The sequence below is a fragment of the Macaca mulatta genome, chromosome 10, assembly GCF_049350105.2.
Source record: "Macaca mulatta isolate MMU2019108-1 chromosome 10, T2T-MMU8v2.0, whole genome shotgun sequence".
NCBI classification, from domain to species: Eukaryota; Metazoa; Chordata; class Mammalia; order Primates; family Cercopithecidae; genus Macaca; species Macaca mulatta.
In genome coordinates this window covers 21,562,660-21,588,553 of record NC_133415.1, presented here as the reverse complement: position 1 = coordinate 21,588,553, position 25,894 = coordinate 21,562,660, and the positions used below count along the sequence as shown (strand labels likewise).

Sequence of the window (25,894 nt, the reverse complement as noted above, 5' to 3'; positions counted from 1 at the left end):
AATGAAAGTGAAAAGATTGTTTTAAAATTATTCAGTATTGCCTTCTTAAGGTTTTGACTCTTAATTATCCTTCATTTGAAAAGTAAGACAGGACTATGTAGAAAAGTATTCTATTGTTTTTTTCAAGTTAACCTGTATCTTAGCCAAAGAAGTGCTGCTTTAGTCCCCAGTACCCCTCAACATTTTAGGAGGCCTGGCCAGAGCCTCTTAGTTTTTCCTCATGAATTTGATTCAGACTTACTCGTTTTTGTAGCTGGGGTTCTTTTATTATGTAAATGGTACAAATTGGTGTGTCTCTTTGCCCTTGTTGAAGCTGATGTGCTAGGTGGCACATCGATGGTCACATAAACAGTTCTGTGTAGGTGCTAAATATGTCCATTCCTTTTTGGCCTTCTTAGGGCCTCTGTGCCCTTCCTTTTAGTCATTACCTCATTATTTTTCAGAAAGGGACTTAGAGTATATTGTTAGGTCCCCCTCTCCAGTGAAAGCTGCATGATGGTATCCAATACTGTAGTATTTAATAATTTAGTATATTTTTACTCTCTTTAGGGTTATCTTTTACAATGGAGAAAATCCTATCCATATGGGACAATGTGTGTACCAATATGTGATGGTAAAAGTTTTACCCTCTTATTTCAGGTAACTTCCAGAAAGGTGTATTTATTTATACCCATCTTGCAGATGGAACCTAAGAACCCTGCCCACCCCTCTTCCCTGTTTGTCTGTTCATTAGTGCTTAATGTGTTTAAGCATCCTTTATTACCTTTTAGGTAATTGCTTAGATTTAACGTAACCACATTACATTCTACTACCTCTACAAATACGTGAATGTTCAGGGTTACCCAAACATAACTACTCTTATTCCTTGAGGTAGATATATGACTGGTACCATGGGAGACCTTATGGTACGAGAGAGCTTCTTTCAGACTCACCTCTACTTTGGCCCTTTTTTTTCTTTCTTTCAAATAAGTCATGTGTATGTGTCTTAAATTTAAAAGAGACAGGATCTCAATGTCACGCAGGCTGGGAGTACAGCATTGTAATCATAGCTCATTGCAACCTCGGACTCCTGGGCTCAAGCAACCCTCCTGCCTCAGCCGCCTGAGTACCTGCGACAAGTGTGTGCCACCATGGCTGGCTAATTTTAAAAAATTGATTTAATTTTATTTGTTTATTTTTATTTTATTTTATTTTATTTTGTAGAGATGGGGGTATTTCTTTGCTGTGTAGGCTAGTCTCAAACTTCTGGCTTCAAGCAATCCTCCCACCTTGGCCTCCCAGAGTGTTAAGATTATAGGCATGAGCCACCACACCCTGTCTACATGGCCCTTATCTGACAAATAGTCCTAAGAGGCATGGGCAGTTTTTAATTTTGCTTCCAGTGTTTCACAGTGACACACTAGTTTCTAACCAAGCAGATGTTTGATAGTGGCTATTGGGAAGAATAGTCTTTGCCAGCATTAAGCCCACCTACCCGAACCCACCTACCTGAACCCACCTACCCGAACCTTTTTTTGTTGACTCTCACTTGTTTGATCCATCTCTTAGAAGTTAATCGGCACCTGTGGAAACTTTACACAAACACTTCTGTATTACGGAAGATGTCTCATCTTTTTGACAGAATAAATTATCACGTAATTTTTAGAACATGTCAGGTAACTTTTACAGCAGATATAGTGATTTTCCTGAATTAAATCTAGCACCATCAGTTCATTCTTGCCCTTCGACTTGACCTGTCTCTTGAACCATTTCTCCCCCGATTTACCTGTTGGACGTACATCTACTTGGGAGGTCACTGTTAAAGCCAGCGAATCATAGCTCGATAACTTCGTTGGAATCTCCCCTTCATTTCTTAAAGATGATATCCTTTTTCTAGTTACCATAGGCCTTACAATTTTTCAGTTATTTTTGACAACTTGCTCTGCTTCCTTTGTTCCATTATTTTGTTGTTTGTTGTTGTTGTTGTTGTTGAGACAATCTAGGGTCTTACTTTGTTGGCCAGGCTGGAGTGCAGTGGCACCATTATGGCTCACTGCAGCCTTGACCTCCCGGGCCCAAGCCATCCTCCCATCTCGGCCTCCTGAGTAGCTAGGACCATAGGTGTGCATTGCTATGCCCAGCATTTTAAATTTTTGTAGACATGAGGTCTCTGCATGTTGCCTGGACTGGTCTTGAACTCCTGGCTCCAGTGATCCTACCTCAGCCTCCCAAAAGTTGGGATTACAGGTATGAGTCATTGTACCTGGCCAGATAAAATTTTTGAAAAGAAGTATAATGTCCTTGCTCTAATACAAAGGAAAGATAAAAAGGAAAATAATAGTATGTATTTCATGCAAATACTCGGGTAGAATTACACTCTTGCAGGAAAAGGTTCTACAGATTTACAAATCCCCCAACACTCCTGCTGTACTATGTTGTATTTAATACTTAACTAACTTAACAGCAAGAATGGTCTTCATATTAAATACAGTTCATCTCTGAAGTTGCAAATTATGAGTAGCTATTTTCATTGTCATATAGTGTGTGTGAATAATATGGCCTGAGTTATAAGACTTAAAAGTTACTGGGGAGACAAAAATATTATGTGTAAGATGGTTAAGACACTTTATTGTTGCATATTTAGCTTTCCTTTTATGGTTCTTAGTTAATAATGTACCATATTTTACTGACTTTTTTTTTTTTCTTTTTTGAGACGGAATCTTGCACTGTCGCCCAGGCTGGAGTGCAGTGGTGCAGTCTCGGCTCACCACAACCTCCACCTCCCGGGTTTGAGTGATTCTTGTGCCTCAGCCTCCTGAGTAGCTGGAACTACAGGTGTGCCCCACCACACCCAGCTAAGTTTTGTATTTTTAATAGAGCTGGGGTTTTGCTCTTTTGGCCAGGCTGGTCTCAAACTCTTGACCTCGGGTGATCCACCCACCTTGGCCTCCCAAAGTGCTGGGATTACAGGCGTGAGCCACCCCACCTGGCCTTGACTTCTTAATTTCAGAGTTTTAATATTCTGAGCAATCTTGTTCATTTATGTGACTTCATGTCATTTTATTTTTTTTTATTTTTTATTTTTTTTTGAGATGGAGTCTCGCTGTGTCTCCCAGGCTGGAGTGCAGTGGCGTGATCTCGGCTCACTGCAAGCTCCGCCTCCCGGGTTCACGCCATTCTCCCGCCTCAGCCTCCCAAGTAGCTGAGACTACAGGCGCCCGCCACCACACCCGGCTAGTTTTTTGTATTTTTAGTAGAGACGGGGTTTCACCATGTTAGCCAGGATAGTCTCGATCTCCTGACCTCGTGATCCACCCGCCTCGGCCTCCCAAAGTGCTGGGATTACAGGCTTGAGCCACCGCGCCTGGCCAACTTCATGTCATTTTAACAGTTCAAATGGATGAGTCGTGTTTGCACAACTTTAGAGAAATTGTCACAAAGGAACCAGGTCGATTAGATATTTTGTGAAGTTCAGATTGTTGCCTAGTGGTGACAAGAATTATTTGTTTTTGTTTTGTGTTTTTGAGACAGAGTCTTGCTCTGTTGCCCAGGTTGGAGTGCCGTGGTGCGATCTCCGCTCACTGAAACCTCCACATCTCATGTTCAAGTGATTGTCCTGCTTCAGCCTCCTGAATAGCTGGGATCACAGGCGCATGCCACCACGCCCATCTAATTTTTGTATTTTTAGTAGAGACGGGGTTTTGCCTTGTTCACCAGGCTGGTCTCTTAACTCCTGACCTCAAGTGATCGGCTTGCCTTGGCCTCCCAAAGTGCTGGGATTACAGGTGCGAGCTACCGTGCCTGGCTCAATTCTTTCTTTTTCTACCATATTCTTCTTACCCTTTTTCTTAAAAGGACAGATCCCTTAATAGAAGCCAATTATGTGTACAAAAGACCTTAAACTAAGTTCAAGCCTAGAGTGTCTGTGATCTTTTTAGTTTTGTAAAGTACCTGTTCCTGTAGTGGCAATGATTTACCCAAGAAGCCATCAGAAATGATGCTTGTTTGACTGAGGAAAAACTTAAATAAGCCTATCTGTGGGTTTTGGAAAGCTCTGTTCTGTACAGTTCTGCAATTTCTGAAGGCATGCTAAGGCTTGACTGGGTTGGTTCTGTGCAATTAAACATTCTAAAATCTGTGGTTGACTAAATACTCCATGTTGCACCAATTTAAGAATCTTATTGTCATAGCATTATGACTGGTAGAGAAAGGTCTTGGGAGATCGAAGTGGCTTAACTTGATTCTTAGGATATTTGTCATTATAAAATTACTGGTTTTTCTTTTGCAGACTTCCTTGTGAAACCTCCTAGTAGAAAAAGTTCTTGGGACAAACTTCATTTGGTAAGTTTGTTTCTCCCCTCCTGCCACCGCCGCCCAGCCCGCAGTACTCTCTCTGTGCTGTTTCGAAGCAAGGAAAAATTAATTTACAGGTTGATTTTTGAGGATCTGTTTGTCAATGTTCATGATTATTTAGATGAGTTTTTCTGTGTTCACTTTAATGTCCTTACATGTGATGGTTTTTTTTCACTAGGACTCATACCAGGTCACTTTTTTAATATATAATTGCACTGTAATAGTGTACTGGAAAACTTGTATTTAAGTTGAGATTTTATGAGTTGCAGCACTAATCATTTGTCTAAAATAAATAGTTATCAATCTCCAGTTTTTGTTATTTATTTTATTTATTTTTATCTTTTTTTTTTTTTTTTTTTTTGAGACAGTCTTGCTGTGTTTCCCAGGCTGAAGTACAGTTAGGTGATTATAACTCACTGCAGCCCTGAACTCCTGGGCTACAGCAGTCCTCCTGCCTCAGCCTCCCAGTTGCTGGGACTACAGGTGTGTGCCATCACGCCTGGCTAGTTTGGAAACTTTTTTTTGTAGAGACAGGAACTTGTTCTGTTGCCCAGGTTTTAAATTCAAACTTGCTTCTTGTTTTGAGTTTTCTTAAATTGGTATATATCTATATGAAAAATAAAGCCTCTTATTACTAGAGTTAGTTCAGCAGCTCCCCCTTGTCTTCTTTTGCTTTCCAAGGTTTCAGTTATCCAACGTCCAAAAGTACTAAAATATCGAGAGAGAGAGCAAGAAAGAGACACCACACATTCATATAACTTTCATTACAGTGTATTGTTGCTTGTTCTATGTTATTAGTTGTTAATCTCTCACTGTTTCTAATTTATAAATAAAACTTTATCATAGGTACATATGTAGAGGAAAAACTATATATATAGTTTTCAGTACTACTTGTAATTTCAGGGATCCACAGGGGGTCTTGGAACATATTCCCCGAGGATAAGGCAGGGGATTACTGTAGTGCAAATGTGAATTTTAATGAGAAAAACAAGTTCTGAAAAATTTGCGAGTTCTTTCTCCAGTATGGCTGCCAAACCTTGTCCCTTTTCATAGACCTTTGTGTGTCTCTTACTATGTAAATCTTTTACTGCCTCTTGTTTCTGCTACCTGTTTAATTTAGGGAACTATAGTACAGTTTTATTAGAAGACAAGTTATTGCCTTGGTTTTAAGTTCCTAAATCCAGATCATTTCCTTGTTCAGGAACTGTTGCCTTGCCAGTGCTTCTAGAACAAGGATCAAATTCCTTAGCATAACATTTCAGGTTCTTTACAGGTGGGCTTCAAACAGCTTTTCACCTGTTTTCACCGTGTACCAAGTTCATCTCTTGTAGCCACACTGACTTACCTTCTGTCTCTCAGATACTCTCCAACGTGCTTTTTTGTCTTACTCTGCTGCCATGCCATTCCTGTTCCCCTAGTCTCAGTAGCTCAAAATTTGGCTGGTTCAGTTATTAAAAGCTTGAGTCTTCCAGAAAGTCTTCCTTAAGTGTCCAGCTCAGAATCTTTCTCTGCTTTTTGCATTACCATGGAATTAAATTTCTGTATCTTTTGACATACTCTGTCTTATTAGTTATATTTGTCTGTCATCCCCACAGGATTGGGAATGCCCTTGAAGGCAAGAACTATGTTCATATTTGAACTGTCAATTCACGGAAACACTCCTAGAGTCCTGGGATACCAGTGCCTTCTCAGTATAAATTCTTCTTGACTAGGGTTTTTGTTTTGATAAGAATAAGGGAGGAGAATAGATTGTTTTTAGTAGAGATTGGTCAGCATAATCTTGTTGATTTAGGTTACTGTTTTTTCCCCACTTTTCTGTATGGTGAAGGATCATAGGGTATATGTAATCTGTGCCCTTGTAGTCCAAATTGCTCAGTATATTACTTGAGGTATTCTTTTTTGCAAGTATAAGTTTTAGTTTTTGAGTAAGGAATTGAGTAATTTCTCTTTAACAGGTGCCTGAAAGATGAGATTCCACGTTCAATAGGAAGATTAAATGTTGCTTTGTTTCTGTAAAGATTTCTGAGAAGTCATATCATGGGGTGGTACTGATGATGGAGCTGAGAGAAGCATGCAGGTTCCAGTTGTCAAATTCTCATATATTAAGAAAAGAAAGATTATTTCACCTTGAGGCTTGGAGGAATCTTAATCTTCATTTAGCCGGGGGGGGGGGGGTGGGGGAGTGTTGCAGATTAGATCTGTAGAGAAGGAAAAGTCATCCTTCTTAATTAATTAATTTATTTATTTTGAGACAGAGTCTCGTTCTGTCACCCACACTGGAGTGTGGTGGTGCGATCTTGGCTCACTGCAACTTCCACCTGCTGGGTTCGAGCAATTCTCCTGCCTTAGCCTCCTGAGTAGCTGGGACTACAGGCATGCTCTACCACTCCTGGCTAATTTTTGTGTTTTTAGTAGAGATGGGGTTTCACCATGTTGGCCAGGCTGGTCTCGAACTCCTGATCTCCAGTGATCCACCTGCCTCAGACTCCCAAAGTGCTGGGATTACAGGCGTGTGCCACTGTGCCGACCAGAAATGTAATAACATAGTACTTGTCTCAGTAGCATTTATTATTTGTATTGCCATAATGTAAATTTGTAAAAGTGTTATTATTTTTTTTTTGACACAGGGTCTGACTCTCTTGCCCATGTTGGAATGCAGTGGTGTGATCATGGGTCACTGCAGCCTTGATCTCCTGGGCTCAAGTGATCCTCCCACCTCAGCCTCCTGAGTAAGTGGGACTACGTGCATGTCCCACCTTGCTGGGCTAATTTGTTTTTATTTTTATTTTTGTGAAGATGGGGGTCTCATTATGTTGCTTAGGCTGGTCTTGAACTCCTGGGCTCAAGTGATCCTCCCACCTCAGCCTCCCATGGTGTTGGTCTTACAGGCGTAAGCCACTGCCCCAGCCACATTCTTACCTGAAGAAGCAAGATCTAGGTTTGAAGAGAAAGATGTGAATGTATTTAATTTTGATGCCAGGAAACATACTGTTTAATTAATATGTGCCCCAGATTAAAGGAGACTAAAGGGATATAAAAATAGCTTCAATATATGATCCCAGACTAGATCCTTTACCAAAGGGGGGAATATTGCTGTGAAGGATAAAGGATATGATTGGATTCATTGACAAAATTGGAATAGATATGGTAGGTTATTATAGCAGTGTTAAATTTTCTGAAATTGAAACTAGAACTGTGGTTATATAAGATTATCTTTCTTAGGAAATACATACTGAAATAGTAAGAGTTAGAGATATTTGTATGCAAACCTCTTTTAAATGGTTCAAAAACAGTGTGCATGTGCATATGTGTGAACAAAAAGAAGACAGTGTTGGAAACTGTCCTATCCAAATTATCTGTAATGAAACATTTAATGAAGTACAGTCTTTATATAACTGTGTGTTGTCATATATGAATACATGTACATACTAACTTAAAAAGTGCTTATTACATGCCAGTAACTATTCTAAGCATGTTATATGCATTAATATCTTAATTCTCACAACTCTTTGATGCAATGATTATTCTCCTTATTTTCTCAATGAAGAAACTGAGGCTCAGAGAGGTAGTATGATTTGCTGTCAAGGTCATAGTTAGTATATGGCAGCCCTGAGAGCCATTGCTTTACATTCCTGATTGTTTTTCTTGAGGTTATTGCCTTAACACTCTGAGTTTAAATGAAAACCTTTCATTAAAACTTACTTTGAGTTTTGGGTTTTCTGTTTAAAAGCTTTTTTGTAGAAAAATTTGTTATCCTAATTGCAAATGTTTTAAAAATTTAAAAACTGAAAGTCGCTGCTCCCACTCTCTTCCCTAGAGGGGTAAATTGTTAACAACCATTATATGATTTTTTTGTATGTGTATAAACATACTTCGGAATTAATACAGACAATGCTTAGGCATATTTTTATTTTAACTTCTAAAATTACAGAACACTGAAAACTTATGGCAAGTTGATAAATATGTGTTGGTGTTTTTTTTTAAAAATAGAAAAGTATGTATGTACAGTCTTTGGCAATAATCCTTCTGCAGCCCCTCCCCCAAATTTATATGCTTTTACCTAGTATATTTTTAAGAATAATTAGGGCTACAGAAATAGTGACTTGTGCATACATATGGATAAGGGTGGTTATGGTGGCTTTTTTGGTGGTAATAGAAAAATGGAAACAACCTGAATGTCTCACTAATTGATGGATGGTTAAGTTATGATACATTGGGGTATAATGGAATACCAAACTGCCATATGTATATACTGATATAGGAGGGATTTGTTATATTAATTGAAGAATATATACTGAAGAAACTACAGTATGGCTTCCCCACCCCACCCATTTTGGGGGGTAGATAATGTGTGTCTTTGTACACTGATTTGCCACATAATGATGTTTTGGTTAGCAACAGACCCAGGATACAGTGGTAGTCCCAACAGACCCAAGATACAGTGGTAGAGATTAAAATGGAGTTGAAAAATAGCTGTCACCTAGTGGAGTTGTAGTTGTCATAATGTCTTAGTACAATTACTTTATTTTCTTTATAAATTTAATGTAGCCTAGTTGTACAGTGTTTATAAAGTCTATAGCAGCATACAGTAATGTCCTAGGCCTTCACACATTCACTCACCACTCGCTGACATACCCAGAGCAACTGCCAGTCCTACAAGCACCATTCATGGTAAGCGTTGTCCTATACATGTGTACCATTTTAATCTTTTGTATCATTTTTACTGTATCTTCTCTGTTTATGTATGTTTAGATATACAAATAGGGAGCACTGTGTTATAGTTGCCTATAGTATTCAGTACAGTAACATGCTGTGCAGGTTTGTAGCCTAGGAACAACAGGCTATAGCATATAGCCTAGGTGTGTAATAGACTGTCCCATCTAGGTTTGTATAAATACCTCTGTGATGTTTGCACAACAGCTAAATCTACTAATGATGCATTTCTCAGAACATGTCTCCATCTTAGTTAAGCGAAGCTTGACTGTGTGTGCATAGAGAACTGTCTGGAGAGACTTATGAAATAGTTAACAGTTGCTTTACTTACATTTAGAGGAACTAAAGGGCAGTAAGGAGTGAAAAGCAAACTTCTGTTTACCAATCTTTTTTTTTTTTTAAATAAGTTTAACTCAGATATGTTAATATAAAATTCACATACTATACAGTTCACCCATTTAAAGTGTACGGTTCATTGGCTCAGTATATTCACGAAGTTGTGTAGCCATCACCACAGTCCATTTTAGGACCTTTTTCAGGCCAGGTGTGGTGGCTGATGACTGTAATTCCAGCATTTTGGGAGGCCGAGGCAAGAGGATTGTTTGAGGCTGGGAGTTCGGGACCAGCCTGGACAACATGGTGTGAGACTCCCCCTTTCCCCGACAAAAATAAGAGTAAATTAGCCTGGTGTGGTGGCTTGCCCCTGTGGTCCTGGCTACTCTGGAGGCTGAGGCAGGAAGATCGCTGGAGCCCAGGAGTTCGAGGCTGCTGTGAACCGTGATCCTGTGATTACAGCACTGCAACTCTAGCCTGGGCAACAGAGCAAGACCTTGTCTCCAAAACAAAACAAAACTTCGTATTCCATAGCTGTCAACCTCTCTCCCCTCAGTCTCCCCCAGCTCCTGGCCCCCACTAATCCACTTTCTAAGATTTTCCTGTTCTGGACATTTCATATAAATGATATCATACAATATGTGGTCTTTTGTGACTGGCTTTATCATTTAACATAATGTTTTCAAGGTTCATTCACGTTGAAGCATGTATCAGTACTTCATTCCTTTCTCTTTTTTTCTCTTTTTTTTGAGACAGGGTCTCGCTCTGTTGCCTAGGCTTCTGGTGTCCAGTGGCATGAAGATCTGGGCTCACTGAAACCTCGGCACTGCATCCTGGGCTCAAGTGATCCTCACACTTCAGCCTCCCGAGTGGCTGGGACTACAGGCACATGCCAGCACGTCCAGCTAGTTTTTGTATTTTTTATCTTTTTAAATTTTATTATTATTTTATAGAGTCGGGGTTTTGCCATGTTGCCTGGGCTGGTCCCGAACTCCTGGCCTCGAGTGATCCACCTGCCTGGACCTCCCAAAGTGCTGGGATTACAGGCGTGAGCCACTATTTACGATACCTGGCTCAATTTTTGTGTTTTTTGTAGAGATGGGGTTTCACTGTATTGCCCAGGCTGGTCTCAAACACCTGGGTAAAAGTAGTGTGCTGACTACATCTTTTCAAAGTGTTGGGATTATAGGCATGAGCCAGTGTGTCTGGCCACTTAATTCCTTTTTTTTTTTTGAGACGGAGTCTCGCTCTGTCGCCAGGCTGGAGTGTGCAGTGGTGCGATTTCGGCTCACTACAGCCTCTGCCTCCTGGGTTCAGGTGATTCTCCTGCCTCAGCCTCCCGAGTAGCTGGGACTATAGGCGTGCACCACCACGCCCAGCTAATTTTTGTACTTTTAGTAGAGATGGGGTTTTGCCATGTTGGCCAGGATGGTCTCGATCTCTTGACCTCGTGATCCACCCTCTTCAGCCTCCCAAAATGCTGGGGTTACAGGTGTGAGCCACCATGCCCAGCCCACTTAATTCATTTCTATGGCCAAATAATTTTCCGTTGTTTAGATATGCCACATTTTGTTTATTCATCCATCTGTCGATGGACATTTGGTTTCAGTGAGCCAAGATCTTCATGCCACTGCACACCAGCAACCTGGGTGACAAAGAGTGAGATCCTGTCTCAAAAAAGAAAAAGAGGAAGTGAAGTACTAATACTTCAAAATAGCCCATCCCACCTTTGGGCTATTTTGAATAAATCTACTATAAACATGTATTTACAAGATTTTACATGGACGTATGTTTTAGTTTTCTTGGATATATACCTAGAAGTAAAATTGTTGAGTCAAATGGTAACTCTGTTTAATTGTGCAACTCTCAGGCTATTTTTCAAAGAGGCCGCACTATTTTACATTCTCACCAGCAGTGTATGATATTACTTGTTTACTTTTTACACCTGTATCTTAAAAATTCACTGAGCGCATGCATTATTAGTATAACTAAAAAGTTTAAGTATTACACTGCTTATCAGACTAAACAGTAATGACTCAATTTCTTCCTTTTGTGCTGTTGGTATAACTACCACTGTGGAGTTCACATTTTGCAAGTCAGGTGCTATAATGAACCCTGAATATTTCCTAAGGGTTGGTCACATCTGCTATTTGTAGTGTTTTTTTGTTTGTTGTTTTACATAATACCCAGACTGGTCTAATGCTCTTTCTAGTTTTAAAAGGAACCTTTAGCAGGTACTTGATTCTGAGTGGTTGCACAGTTTCCTGTGATCTTGGCTTTTTCTTATGGATTTGAAATTCCTATAGCAATTTTAACTTTTCTCAGATACTTAAAGCACTTCCTCTTTCAGCTATGTTAACTATTTTCTTATCTCCTCTGGACTGTAAATTCTTTAATCTCCCTTTGCTGCCACATCCAGGCCTCTACCTAAACCTGTACACCAGGATATATTTCACATACTTAGGCTTTTATCTGTACTGCCTCCATTCTAAATCAAGCTACTAGTCTCTTACTGTAATTGTCTCCTAGTTCTCTTCTTCATTCTTTTTCTCTTTTAATCCATTCACCCCACATCAGCCAGGGTGATCTTAAAATCAAATCATGTCACTCTGCTATTTAAAACCTGTCAATGGCTCCCTGTTGTATTTGGACTGTATTTTAAACTTACTATTCATGTGATCTTTTCCTTGTACATTTCTCCAACTTCAAGTTGTGCCACTCTTCTTTCTGATTCAGTACAGTTTAGCTACAATGGTTTCCTCCTCTTAGTTCTTTAGAATTATCAAGGTCTTTCCTGTCTGAGGAACACATGCAGTTCTGTATGTTAGAAACTGGCCTTGCCCCACAGAGTAGTCTTTTCTGGTCACTTTACCTAAAGTAGGTCTTTGGTACCCCCAATCCCCAGTCCCTGTCTCAGCATCCCGTTTGTTTACTTTATCACATTTAGCACAATTTGTAATTATTACCATCTTTTTCTGTCTTCTGCAGTGGTATATAAGTCGAATTAATGCAGAGCTAACACCGTGTCATACTGTGTAACACATAGTAGATTATTGGTAAATTTTGACTGACTGAAGGGCAGAACATCATTTTACAGTCTATTTGTTATAGAAATGGAAGGCCTTATTTCTGGGTGAAGACTTTGTTTAAATTGAGACTTTTAATGCCAAGTGGCAAATCTCTGTCTTGGTATTTCTGTACTCATTAAAAAATTAGAGTAGGCCAGGTGTGGTGGCTCACACCCTTTCAGAGGCCAATGCAGGCAGATCACTTGAGGCCAGAAATTCAAGACCAGCCTGGCCAACATGGAGAAACCCTGTCTCTACTAAAAATACAAAAATTAGCCAGGCATGGTGGCACATGCGTGTAATCCCAGCTACTTGAGAGGCTGAGACACCAGAATCACTTGAACTCGGGAGGCAGAGGTTGCAGTGAGCTGAGATCGCACCACTGCACTCCAGCCTGAGTGATAGATGAGACTCTGTCTCAAAAACAAAGCGAAACAAATTAGATTCGACTGGGAAGGTAGCTTATGTGTGTGTGTGTATATATATATAAAAATAATGTGATTGCAGATTGAGAGTTTATTTTGTAATTGGAATTTGATTTCTAGTTCAGTGTCACTGCAGATGAATACATTTTAGTTGGGACATCTGGGATACTTGTGAGTTTTTCTCTGAAAAACTGAAGGACATAGCAGTGCATATTGATAGGCTTACTGTATAAACAATGGTTTTATGACAGCTTAAACTCTGACTCTTTAATTCTTCAATAACTGGAGGTTTTGAGGTAGAAGAATTGCCATTATGGTTAAAAAAAAAACTTTATTATGTGAAAATTTCAAATATATTAAAGTAGAGAAAATCGTTTAATAAATCTCCATTAACTTATCTCACTGGTCTTTGAAAGTTACCAAGTCATGACCCGTCTTATTTCAGAGGTACTCCTACTCATTCTGCCTACTCCTTGGTATATAACTTTATGTATTTTATAGTTAAAAGATAAATTATTTTTAAAAACCCATAACCACACACAAAAACCTATAACCACACTAACATTGTCAATCATATAGAAAATTAATAATTCCTTAATATCATCAGATATTTAGTATGTGGTCAGATTTCCCTAATAGATGGCTCAACTTATACTTTGAATAAGGATCCAAATAAGATCTATATATTGCAGTCACTTAAGTGACATGGTCACTTAAGTCTCTTTTAATTCTGTAGGTTTCCCTTCTATGTCGATCTTTTGTTTTGCTATTTACTTAAAGAATAGGGGTTATTTTCCTGTAGTTTTCCATAGACTAGATTATTATTTGCATTTTATATTTCATTAGCAGTTGTAAAATAATACTACCAAATTCTGTCATCTTTGTATATTAGGTAGAATTCTTCCCTCATCAACTACTTGATTCTATACTAGCTCATTTTGTGTAAGAAAGGCAGGATAAATACTTGATTCTTTTCCCTTACTTGCTAGTTTTCAAAAATAAAAGGTTAGTTCCTTAACATCTTCCACTGGTGACTTGTAGGGGAGTGTGTGTGTGTCTGTGTGTATGTTTGTGAGAGAGAATATTTCTTCATGAACTCATATTTAAACATACTGAAACCCAATCCATTGCATTTAACCATTTTTGCTCAAATTGTTTCCTTTTTAGCTAGTCTCTTCAAATTGACTCCCAATTATTTTTGACTTACCCTGAGTAGTCTTTTATATGTTTCTTACTTTCCAGTTTAATATGATGTTTCAGAATCAAATTGTACATTTTCTGTTCTAGACCTGGAATTGGCTATGTTTTTTTTCAGATGCCCCATCTCCTTTTGAAGTGGGAATTAGTCTTTAGGGACCATAGTCTAGGGGCTTAGAATGCTCATTTGCTGCTGGGTTGATACTGTAACTTTTTTGCAGCGGTTTTTTTTTTTTTATTTATTTTATGAAGAGTTTGATTATATTGTTACTCTTCACCTTGGGGGGGGTGTGTGTGTGCGCGTGCGTGTGCGTGCACACATGCACATGTTTTTTAGAGACATGGTCTTGCTCTGTCACTCAGGCTGGAATGCAGTAGCATAATCATAGCTCACTGCAGCCTTGAACTCCTGGGCTCAAGGGATCCTTCCACATCAGCCTCCCAGGTAGCTAGGACTACAGGTGTGTACAACCACCTAATTTTTTAAAAAAATTTTTTCAGTAGAGACAGCCTTGCTATGTTACCCAGACTGGCCTTGAACTCTTGGGCTCAAGCTATCTTCCTGTCCTGGCCTCCCAAAGTGCTAGGATTATGAGTGAGCCACTGCACATGGCCTCTGTATTTTTTTTTTTTTTGGAACTATAAGTCATATCACATAAAATCCACCCTTTTAAAGTATACAATTCAGTGGTTTTTAGTATAGTCATAAGGTTGTAGAACCATTACCATTACCTAATTCCAAACATTTCATCGTCCTACAAAGGTACCTTATACCCATTAGCAGCCACTCCCTATTCTTCCCTCAACCTAGCTCCTGGCAACCACTAATCTGCTTTCTGTCTCTGTGGATTTACCTTTTCTGGACATCTCATAAAAATGGAATCAAACAATATATGGCCTTTTGTGCCCCAGGTTCTTTCACTTATCATGTTTTCATCCATGTTGTGTCATATATCAGTATTTTATTCCATTTTATTGCTGGATAACTCCATTGTGTATACATTTTGTGTGTGTGTGTGTGTGTGTGTGTATGTATTTTCTGTTTATCCATTCACATTGTGTTTGTCCATTCATTGATTGATGCATATTTGGATTGTTTGCACTTTTGGCCATCATGAATAATGCTGTTGTGAACATTTGTGTACAAGTATTTATGTGGACATACATTTTTAGTTCTCTTAGGTATATACCCAGGAATGGAACTGATGGGACATATGATGACTCTGCAACTTTTTTGGGAACTGCCAAACTTTTCCTCAGAGGTTGTACCACTTTACATTCCTGCCAGCAGCATATGGGGGTTTCACCTTCACATTCCACCTACATCTGACAGTAGTATCTTCCTCACTGGAGTTATATTTTGTTATTTAATAGTTTTGCAAAATGCATTAAATTTACTTCCATTTAAATTGTTTAAGGTACAGCAGTTTGAGTGTATCTATGATGCTATCTTTAGAAATTTTATTCTAAAACACAAATACCTTTTATAAAATTTTAGGACAGTTTTTTAAAAATAATTCAGTGTGTTTCTTTTTTGAAAAAGTTCTTTATAACAGTATCCAGTTCTTTTAATAAGGTCATACCCTCACATTTTCTTTGCCTTTGCCCTTCTCCTTTTTAATTAACTCCAACAGGTGCCTTTTTGCACATCTTTACCTATCTAAAATAGCACTCTGTTACACCATCACCAAACCCTGCTTTATTTTCTTTCCAGCAGTTGCCTACTGCCTAACATTAGTTATCTGTTTCTAATGAGAAAGACCAAAAATAAAATTAAGTTCCATGAATTTTTGTTCACAATGGTCTCCCCAAAGTCTACAACAGTGCATGGAGTGTAGTAAATATTGAATAATACTGAATAAATATTTATTGAAAAGAATGAATAAATAAGATGATTTTGCATTAGTTTCAGTTCTTGAGCTAGGCCAAATCACAAAAGTTAGGCTTGGTTTGAAGAGGGGTAAGAATGATGACTCCAACTTGGTTTGTTACTGAACCGTAAGGTTCTTCCTATTCCTTCCAGCCTCTAAAAAATGGCGTACCCAAAACCCCTGTCCTTAGTCATCTTTACCCTCTCCATTTATACTTGCTCCTGCGTTTGGCTTTAATGCCATTCACACACTGATGTCTCCCATTTATGTTTATATCTCTAGACTCTATCTTCTTGATCTTCAGTCTGGTTTAACTAGCACTTTACTTGGCATCTTTGTTTAGATATCTGATAGGTTCTCAAACATAATGTGTCTAAAATGGAAACTTTTAATTTCTTGTTCCTTGTCTGTGGAGCTGTCTCTGCATGGCATGAGAAGAATCAATTTTTCTCACAATGCCCTTCATCAATAAATAGAAAATCCTTGCTTCTGGTTGCTGACACGAAAAGCTTGACTTCTCTTTTTCTGTCCTATTTAATTCATCAACTCAAATCCTATGGGCAGTATTTTCAAAGTATATCCAGAATCAGTGACATCTCACCACTTCTATCTCTACTACCTTTTCATTGCTATATTTTCTCTTGCTGGGATTGATGCCTTCTAATTGGTCTTCCTTTCCCCCTTACCCCCAGTAGCCTTGACTATTCCCTTGCCCAACAGCCAAAATGATTTTTTTGTTTTTGTTTTTTTGTCGAGACAGAGTCTCACACTGTCGCCTGGGCTAGATGTGCAGCGGTGCAATCTCAGCTTACTGCAACCTCCGCCTCCCAGGTTCATGTTACTCTCCTGCCTTAGCCTCCTGAGTAGCTGGGACTACAGGCACACACCACCATGCCCTGCTAAGTTTTTGTATTTTTAGTAGAGACAGGGTTTCACTATGTTGGCCAAGCTGGTCTCGAACTCCTGACCTCATGATCTGCCTGCCTTGGCCTCCCAAAGTGCTGAGATTACAGGCATGAGCCACCATGCCCAGCCCAAAATGATTCTTTAAGTCATCTCCTGCCAGTCCTCTGCTCAAAACGCCTCAACACGATTTGGGCCTGCTACTGCTTTGATGTTCTCTGTTCCCTTGCTTACATTGCCCTTGAAAGAGTTTTATGCTGCACGTTGAAGCCCAAGCTCCCTGAAATATCCTGTTACAGAAGCTTAGCAAACTAGAAATGTTGGTTTTGCATGAGACTGTTCAAAGAAAAGAGCAACTTACTTACTCTTTGTGTAAGCCTATCTTTGGGTTTCTCGTTGGGTATTCTTTACTCCTTTTTTGTTCTTTATAAAACCAGGTAAAGATATTAGTACAGATTATAAGTTTTTAGAAGTACGTAGAATATTTGGGTAATAAGGCAAATTTATTTTTCCTATTTTGCTCATAAGTCAGTTTGGTTTCCTCAGATAAGGGATCCATTTTGAATTTAGAGATAACCGCAAAAACATCCTAAAATACTACAAGAATAATGATTTTGCATTTGCAGGTTGACTTTATTTTTTTGAGACAAGGTTTTGCTCTGTTGCCCAGGCTAGAGTGCGGTGGTGTAATCACAGCACACTGCAGCCCTGACCTTCCAGGCTCAGTTAATCTCCCACCTCAGCCTCCTGAGTAGCTGGGACTACAGGCATGTGCTGCCATGACCAGCTTTTAAAAATTTATTTTTTTATTTTATTTTATTTTTTAGAGACTGAGTTTCACTCTGTTGCCCAGGCTGGTCTTGAATTCCTGAGCTCAGGCCATCTGCCTCAGCCTTCCGAAGTGCTGGGATTAGAGGCATAAGCCACCTTGCCTGGCCTGCAGGTTGATTTTAATTGTTGCTTTATTCATCAAAGTTTTATGATATTTTTTGTTTTACTATGAACATTAGGAATGTTAGCCTTTGATACTGTTTTTGCAGAAACAGGTTAAGACTAACAGGATTTTTACAAAGGAATTGTCAAATTGGGATTTGACTAGTAGGAATTGGCTGGGTGATAATCAACTTTTTCTTGGCTGACTCTGATCAGCTTCTTAGGCCTGCGTGTATATATAATACCTTTATTAGGATATGGCCGATTAGGGGAAAAACTATTGCCAATTTTGCCTTCCCCCTCCTTTTTTTTTCTTTTTTTCCCCCACCCTCAAAGACCTCACCATAAGGGAAAGAAGAGAGCCTTGTTGGACACTGAAGAAGGGACGGGGATTTCTTCTCCTAATCTGGGCCTCCTGTCATGGTAAGTACAAGCAAATAAGAGTAAAAAAAAAAAAAAAAAAAAAAACACCTCTGTCCTGACAATTAAGTGAACACTAATAAATTCATACTTACCCATTTTTGTTTTTGTAAGAAATTATTTCTTTTTCTTTCCCAGATCTTGTCTCCTTTCTTTTCTTGTTTACTTAGTGGTAATAATTACAGAATACTCCAATATACAGAGCAGTTTCATTTCTATTAACTTTAATCCTGTGAGCTAGATATTGTCTCTTATTTTTCAGTCAGCAAGCAAATGGAATCAAGACTAAAACATACAGTTCTTGGACTCCAGGTTTTTAATTCCTTTTCTAGGAAGTAGCATGTAGTGAAAACTTTGTATATGTGTGTGTGTGTTTGTAGACAAATTGTAAGATGGTAATCTGCATATTTTAAAAATGTTTTAAATTGACAAATTATGTATGTATTGTGTAAAACATAATGTTTTGAAATATATATATACCTTGTGGAATGGCAAAATCAAGCTAATTAACATATGTATTCACATAGCATATATGCTTTATGAATTTATGGAAGCAATTCCCTACCTTCCCTGTTGTGTCTCTTTAAGGCAATATTTTGATCCCATAGTAGGTGGAGCAGCCCTGCACACCCCCTCCTGTATCTTTAACCAGAAAGAGAATTTAATGGACAATTTAATGACTTACGGGCCATTTTGGGGCCCAGCTCAAGCAGAGAAGATGGAACAACGAGCCAGCCACATTTTCATCAATCCCGAGGAAATGTAAACAGTGCTTCAAGGCTTGAAAAAGAAACGGTCCTCTGTAATATTGTCCTTCTTCTACCTTGTGATGTTTCCTAGATCCAAACTGTTTTATGCTGATGCACAGAGAAGGAATTGAAAAGGCTATGTTAATTTCAAGCTTCATTAGGGATGTATGGAAAATGCATTTCAAAATTAAAAAAACAAACTAGTTGTGCAGAAATGTCATATTAAAAGGAAGAGAAAGGTAACTGCCCTTATCTTAAAGGCATGCCAGTTTTTTCTTAGTTTGTGGGCATTACAACTTTATTATTTATCTTATACCTAAACATTGAACTTTTTCTGTTATTTCTTCATTATACTTTATTGGTTTTCCGACAGAGTTTTCAATGAATTGAAAAAGTGCTTGTTTAGTATTTCAGCCAGTGCTAATGAATAAACAAATGATGGGCTTATGAAAGCAGCTCTGTTCTGTATTGAGGATTTGTCCTTCATTGTATACCACACAGCTAGTAACAGTGTGGTCCTCTTCCTGGTGCTGCTGGGCTCTCCATGGTGCGTAGCAGAAAGTCTTCCTGGTGTTGTCCCTGGCCTGATGCTGTAGACAATGCTCGGGAGTTGCTTCTGTGTGTACTAGTTGGGGAGTAGCATGGCAATGTATGTATCTTTTGTTTTTGTTTAATTTCTCATAAAGTAATGTTGTAACAAGTTTTTACAAATCCTCATTTATAATTCTACCGTCAGAACCCATGGTTGTATTCCTTTTTCTTTTCTCTTGAGACAGAGTTGCTCTGTTGCCCAGGCTGGAGTGCAGTGGTGCAATATCGGCTCACTGCAACCTTGGCCTACTGGGTTCAAGCGATTCTTGTGCCTCGGCCTCTTGAGTAGCTGGAATTTACAGGCGCCTGCCACCATGCTTGGCTAATTTTTGTATTTTCAGTAGAGATGGGGTTTTGCCATGTTGGCCAGGCTGGTCTCGAACTCCTGACCTCAGGTGATCTGCCCGCCTCAGCCTCCCAAAGTGCTGGGATTACAGGCGTGAGCTACCGTGCCCCGTCTATTATATTCCTTTCTAACTAGTTCATGTCTCATATATGTGTTTTATATAGTTAGAATGATACAATAATTTTCTATTTTGCTTGTTTCACTTAATGAATTAAACATTCTCCCATGTTGATTCTTTGGATTCCTAATGATCATTTTACTAGCTGTAAAACGTTCTGCAAGTTGTTGGACCATTGATTTTAATTATACTGTATTGTAGCATTTAGAGTGTATGTCCTTAATCCTTAGTTTTTGTATAGATAATTCAGAAGCATTGAACATTATTTTTGTTTTTAATGTAAACCCCTGTACTAATTTGAGAGTAACATTTCCCCCTGTCTTTTATACTCTTAAAGGTTCTTAAATGAGATTGGAGTCTGTCTTTGAGAGGTTAAGCATTAGCAAAATATATTTTCATGTTTTGTTTTGGAAAATCTGAAGCCTATGCAGAAAGAAAAGTACAGTGCACTCATATACACATCATTCAGCTGCAGTAATCATAAATTCATGACTATTCTTGTATTTGACTTCTTTTACCCTTACCCCTTTGGCAGTAATCCCAAGCATTTTATCAAGGGAAATGCACTGTTTGTCTTTTAATACCAGTCTTAAGAATATGACTGGAAATGACAGTAGGACTGGTAATTATTTTCACTTCTATGCTTTGCAAACACGAACACTAGATATAAATTCAGTTAGTAGGATTAACTGACTGGTCATCAGTCTCTCCTTCCCATGTACTGTATTTTTTTGAAATGGAGTTTTGCTCTTGTTGTCCAGGCTGGAATGCAATGGCGTGATCTTGGCTCACTGCAACCTCCCCCGCCTGGTTACAAGCGATTCTCCTGCCTCAGCCTCCTGAGTAGCTGAGATTACAGGCACTTGCCACCACGCCCAGCTAATTTTTGTATTTTAGTAGAGACGGGGTTTCACCATGTTTGTCAGGCTGGTCTCGAACTCCTGACCTCAGGTGAGCCATCTGTCTCAGTCTCCCAAAGTGCTGGGATTGCAGGCGTGAACCACCACACCCGGCCCTTCCCATGTACTTAAAATATTTATCTCTATGGTTGACTTCTGCTCTGAGGCATGTACTTTCCTCTCCTAGCTGCATAATTTAGCCAGTAGCAGAAACTAGTCTGGAACTGTGGTGACTGGCCCTTTTTCAGTATTTTGTGAATGACCCCACTGACTTTATGGAGGTGGATGGAGACTACGAAGTGCCAGATGCCACAATGCCTGGTGTTCCTCAGCAGTACCAGGAAATTAATGACATGGAATACATCTCTTTAATAAGTTACTGCTTATAGCCTAGGATAAATTTGTTTCCAAAACTGTTACCAGGCCAACATTTCCCAGTTTGTCTCCTTCTAACTTCTCACCTTATTAACCATCTCAAGTTTGGCCTTCTTCACCTATGAAACTCACAGAAACTATAATAAATTCAGGCTAATTCAACTGCTAAATTCAACTGTTCAGCCACATGGGATCACCAGTCCCCTAGATTCAGTGAGTCCTAATGTTATTCCTTTTGGAATAAATGTATTTTTGTGTACAAGGGGAGAAAAGTTCTGAAGTTTTACAGGTAATGTGAACTGAGACAATAGCTTTTAAAAAGAACATTTGTTTGATTTGTGAAAAATAGGTATTTCATTCTTGCCTTGCTGGCCTAATTTTCAGTTGTTTTATGTTGAAAATCATCCATTTTCAGTTTTCAGTAGCTATTTTGGTGATATATTGGTCTGGATTAGCCACCCTGGTGAGTGTGCCAGCAAGAGTGAATAGGTAAATGGCTTCTTTTTGTTCTTTACAAGCCTGCTACGTTATTTCAATTCTGTGCTAAAAGTCAGCAGAAAACTAGGTCAGGGAATCACTTAAAGATTAATAATGGGTACCTCTGTAAAATGACCTTACAGAGAATAAAAGTCTAGGTCTTAGGAATTTATGTGAGGTAAAAAGCTAGTTAATGTGATGCTGAGAAGATAATGTTAAAAGTATACTTTTATATAAGATTTTTGCTCCCCTCCATGTTTATATAGCATTTCCTTACTATCCCATATTGGTTTATGAGAAAAATCTCCCTAAATTCAAGATTCTTCACATCTTTAATTTTGTCTCTTTTTTTGGAGACTGTATCTCACTCTGTCACCCAGGCTGGAGAGCAGTGGTGCAATCATGGCTCATCTTTCACAGATAGCACTAGGAGAATGGTTTTAGGAAAAACCTGACTTTTGGAGTGAAGCAGCTTTAATTGGTATTTAGTGTTAGAGTATAGTAGACAAGCAGCTCTGATGGTTTCCAGACCTCTTTTTACATTCGTAAATTATTGAGGTACCCCCAGGAGGGTTTGTTTATGTGGGTTATGTCTATTTATACCATATTAGAAAATAAAACTGAGAAATCTTTAAAATGCTCATAAATTCATTTAAAAGTAACAACAAGCCAATTATGGTAGCATAAATAACATTTTTTGATGAAAAATATTTTTTCCTCATCCAAAGATAATTAGTTTTAGCGTTAACATTTTTGCAAATCTCTTTAATATTTGGCTTAATAGATGACAGGTGAATTCTCATATTCGGCATTTAGTGTGTTACAATGTTTTCTTTGAAATATAGGAAGAAAATGCAGCCTCAGGCAGATATGTAGTTAGAAAAGTAGTTACAAAAGGGAAGAGTATTTTCAGTTTTCCCAGATAATTTATATTTTTCTTTAATACTTGACAAGTGGTGTGTTTTTTTGTTTGTTTTTGACACAAGGTCTTGCTCTGTTGCCCAGGCTTGAGTGTAGTGGCGCAATCACAGCTCACTGTACTCTCTACCTCCTCAGGTGCAGGTGATCCTCCCACCTCAGCCTCTTCAGTATCTGGGACTACAGGCATGTGCCTCTGCCCATCTCATTTCTCTGCTTTTTGTAGAGTTGGGGTTTCACCGTGTTACCCAGGCTGGTCTTGAACTCCTGGGCTCAAGCAATCTGCCCACTGTAGCCCCCCAAAGTGCTGAGATTACAGGTATAAGCCACGGTGCCTGGTCAGTGGTGGTTCTTTAAAGGTTAGTTGCAGTATAGAATCTGAAACCATATCAGTGAACTTTTTGTATTATATTACATTAAAACCGTTGGTCTGTCTTGCACTTCGAGTGAATCTTTATTCACATATGATTTTTGTAACATCATGCATTGGTCATTAGGAAAATAATGGGTTCATTCATTGAGGCAGATCTTCAAAAGTTGACATATTTTATTATAGTGTGTATGTTTTTTTAAAATCCCACTTGGTAATACCTCCACTTTAAAGATAAAAGTCCTAAGTACTGGGAAGCTATAAAGTTCATGGTGGGAGATGAGAGGTTTTCCAAAATCTAATTTTTGCACAAAAGCTTTATTATTGGCAACTAATACTATCTTTTGTTGTTATTGTTTTTTTCCTAATACTGTCTTTTGGAGAAAAGGCCTGCCAGATGTCCAAGTCTGTATTACATAGTTTTTCCATCAGTTGTTCTTCCAATTAAGAATGATATTCAGTGAAAAAAATGGCTAATTCATCTCTTAATTGAAGCATTTGCACAAGTGCTTTACCTCTTGACACCATAATACTGCACCGTGCGTCAGAGGTGTTTTACTTGTATTTCCTCTGTAAAAAAGACTTCTACTTAATGGTCAGGATTTAATAAATAGAATTTATAATATTTCCTTGTTTTATCAAGGTCATTTTTATGAAATTGGTACCACTGCCTCAGTTGTGCTAAGGTACCAGCAGTTTTACCTACCAGTTATTTTTTGTACTATTAGTATAGATGTCAATACGGTGAAGAAAGGCAATAATATCATATTATTGGGAAGGTTTTGATCTCGCAGGGCCCTTGTAAGCATCTCAGAGTCTGTGGACTTCATTTTGAGAATTTTGCTAGTGTAGAGTATTACCATTTTATGATTATGGTTGCTGTTAGTAAAACCTTAAGTGTTGTTTATAGATAAGAGGAAAAACTTTTTGGGGGAGGATTTATAAAATTATTGGAATTGTGTTAAGTAGTATATACAGAAGCAGCCAGTAACCACTGGTTATAATTCTTAATGCTGTCAGTTGAACATGATGTGGCTTTTGCTCTTTTAAAAATTGCTGTGTGGGGCTGGGTTTGATGGCTCACACCTGTAATCCCAGCACTTTGGGAGGCTAAGGTGGGAGGATCACTTGAGCCCAGGAGTTTGAGACCAACCTGGGCAATATAACGAGACCTTTTCTCTACTGAAAATAAAATTAGTCTGGCATGGTGGTGGGTGCCTGTGGTCCCAGATACCTGAGAGGCTGAGGCTGGAGGATCACTTGAGCCCAGGAGTTGGAGGTTACAGTTAGCTGTGATTGTGCTACTGCACTCCAACACGAGTGACAGAGCAAAACCCTGACTTTAAAAAAAAAAAAAAATTGCTGTGTAAACAGATTCTATTATAATTTAGTCAGGCTTTCTAATAGATGACATTTTTCTCATGTCTTCCTATACCATAAAAATTCATAATGCAAAAGATTACTTTTTAATACAAATTATAATTCGATTCACATGCATCTAGATGAGAATTTATTGCTGCTTCTTTTGAAATTGTCTTATCAGAAATACATTTTGTAATATAAGGCAGAATAAATGAAGGATAGTCTTTCAAATATTTTCAACTTGGGAAATTCGGTTCTTAAGCTTACTTTTTCTTAGAAATTGTTTTCAAGCTTTCTATTATGAAAATTTCACATATAACCAGAGTAGACACAATGATAGAGATAATGAACTCTCACCCAGTTTTATGAATTATTAATTCATAGGTAGTCCTGTTTCACTTACGTCCCACTTCTTCCTTACTCCCGCCCCAATTATTTTGAAGCAAATTTCAAATGTCACCTTTCATTTTTAAATATTTCAGTATGTATCTCTCAAATAATTTAAGATTGTAACTTAAAGAGAAAAAAGCATTATATCTTGGTTTCTCTTAAAAGTAATGTGGGACTGGGCACAGTGGCTCAGGTCTGTTACTCCAGCACTTTGGGAGGCTGAGGCAGCTGTATCACCTGAGGCCAGGAGTTGGAGACTAGCCTGACTAACATGGCAAAACCCCGTCTCTACAAAAAATAGTAGCCAGGTGTTGTGGGGCACACCTGCAGTCCCAACTACTCAGGAAGCTGAGGCAGGAGAATTGCCTGAACCTGGGAGGCCGAGGTTGCAATGAGCCGAGATTACACCACCACACTACCTGTGCACTACACTACCAGTGCACCACTGCCTGGGTGACAGAGTGAGACTCTGTCTTTAAAAAAAAAAAGAAGAAGAAGAAATGTATTAACAAACCTGTTAGTGCCTAAAAGAAATATTCTAAACTCTGACATTTTTTTTTTCTTTTTTTGCATTAATGTGCTTTCAGACCAGTTGTACCTAATATAATGGATAAAAAACTTTAAGATCTGTATTGTTTCCTTGAGCTTTTCTGCCTGTTCACCTTGGTCTTCGTACTTTCATTGTGATTATACTAGCAGACATGGCAGAAAAACCAAATATGGATGATTAGAAGCTTTGAAATTATTTTAAGGTTTTGGACTTTTCCAGGATGAAGAGACTCGACACAGCCTTGAGTGCATCCAGGCCAATCAGATCTTTCCCAGGAAGCAGCTGATCCGGGAGGATGAGAATCTTCAGGTAATTATAGGCCACTTTTAAATATAAAATATTTATTTAGCATTAACTGTATAGCAGAGTTAATGGATTGAAGTGTAATGTGATAGATAGATAGATAGATAGATAGATAGATAGATAGATAGATAGATAGAAAGAAAGAAAGAAATGCAAGCTGGAAAACATCTCATTTTAGCCAGACTTATTTCCTGGGAATCCACTGTTTAAGATGATCTTCTCTGTATCATTCCTTTATTAGTTCAGAATTT

At 38.5% G+C, this 25,894-nt stretch overlaps 1 protein-coding gene across 50 annotated transcripts in view; it reads left to right on the top strand.

Annotated features, from left to right (window-relative positions):
- MTMR3 (myotubularin related protein 3) overlaps positions 1-25,894 on the top strand; it is a 142,918-nt gene that overhangs the window by 67,682 nt on the left and 49,342 nt on the right. For 28 of the 50 annotated variants that reach the window (XM_001107441.5, XM_001107250.5, XM_001107621.5 and 25 more), the window contains 3 exons: positions 4,268-4,320; positions 18,112-18,198; positions 25,560-25,649. In XM_001107441.5, coding sequence (XP_001107441.3) covers positions 18,196-18,198; positions 25,560-25,649 — 93 coding nt within the window. In that variant the 5' untranslated portion in view covers positions 4,268-4,320; positions 18,112-18,195. Of the gene's footprint in view, positions 1-4,267; positions 4,321-18,111; positions 18,199-25,542; positions 25,650-25,894 lie in introns of all 50 variants that reach the window. The other 22 variants (XM_077950116.1, XM_077950112.1, XM_028827859.2 and 19 more) reach the window with 3 other exon arrangements.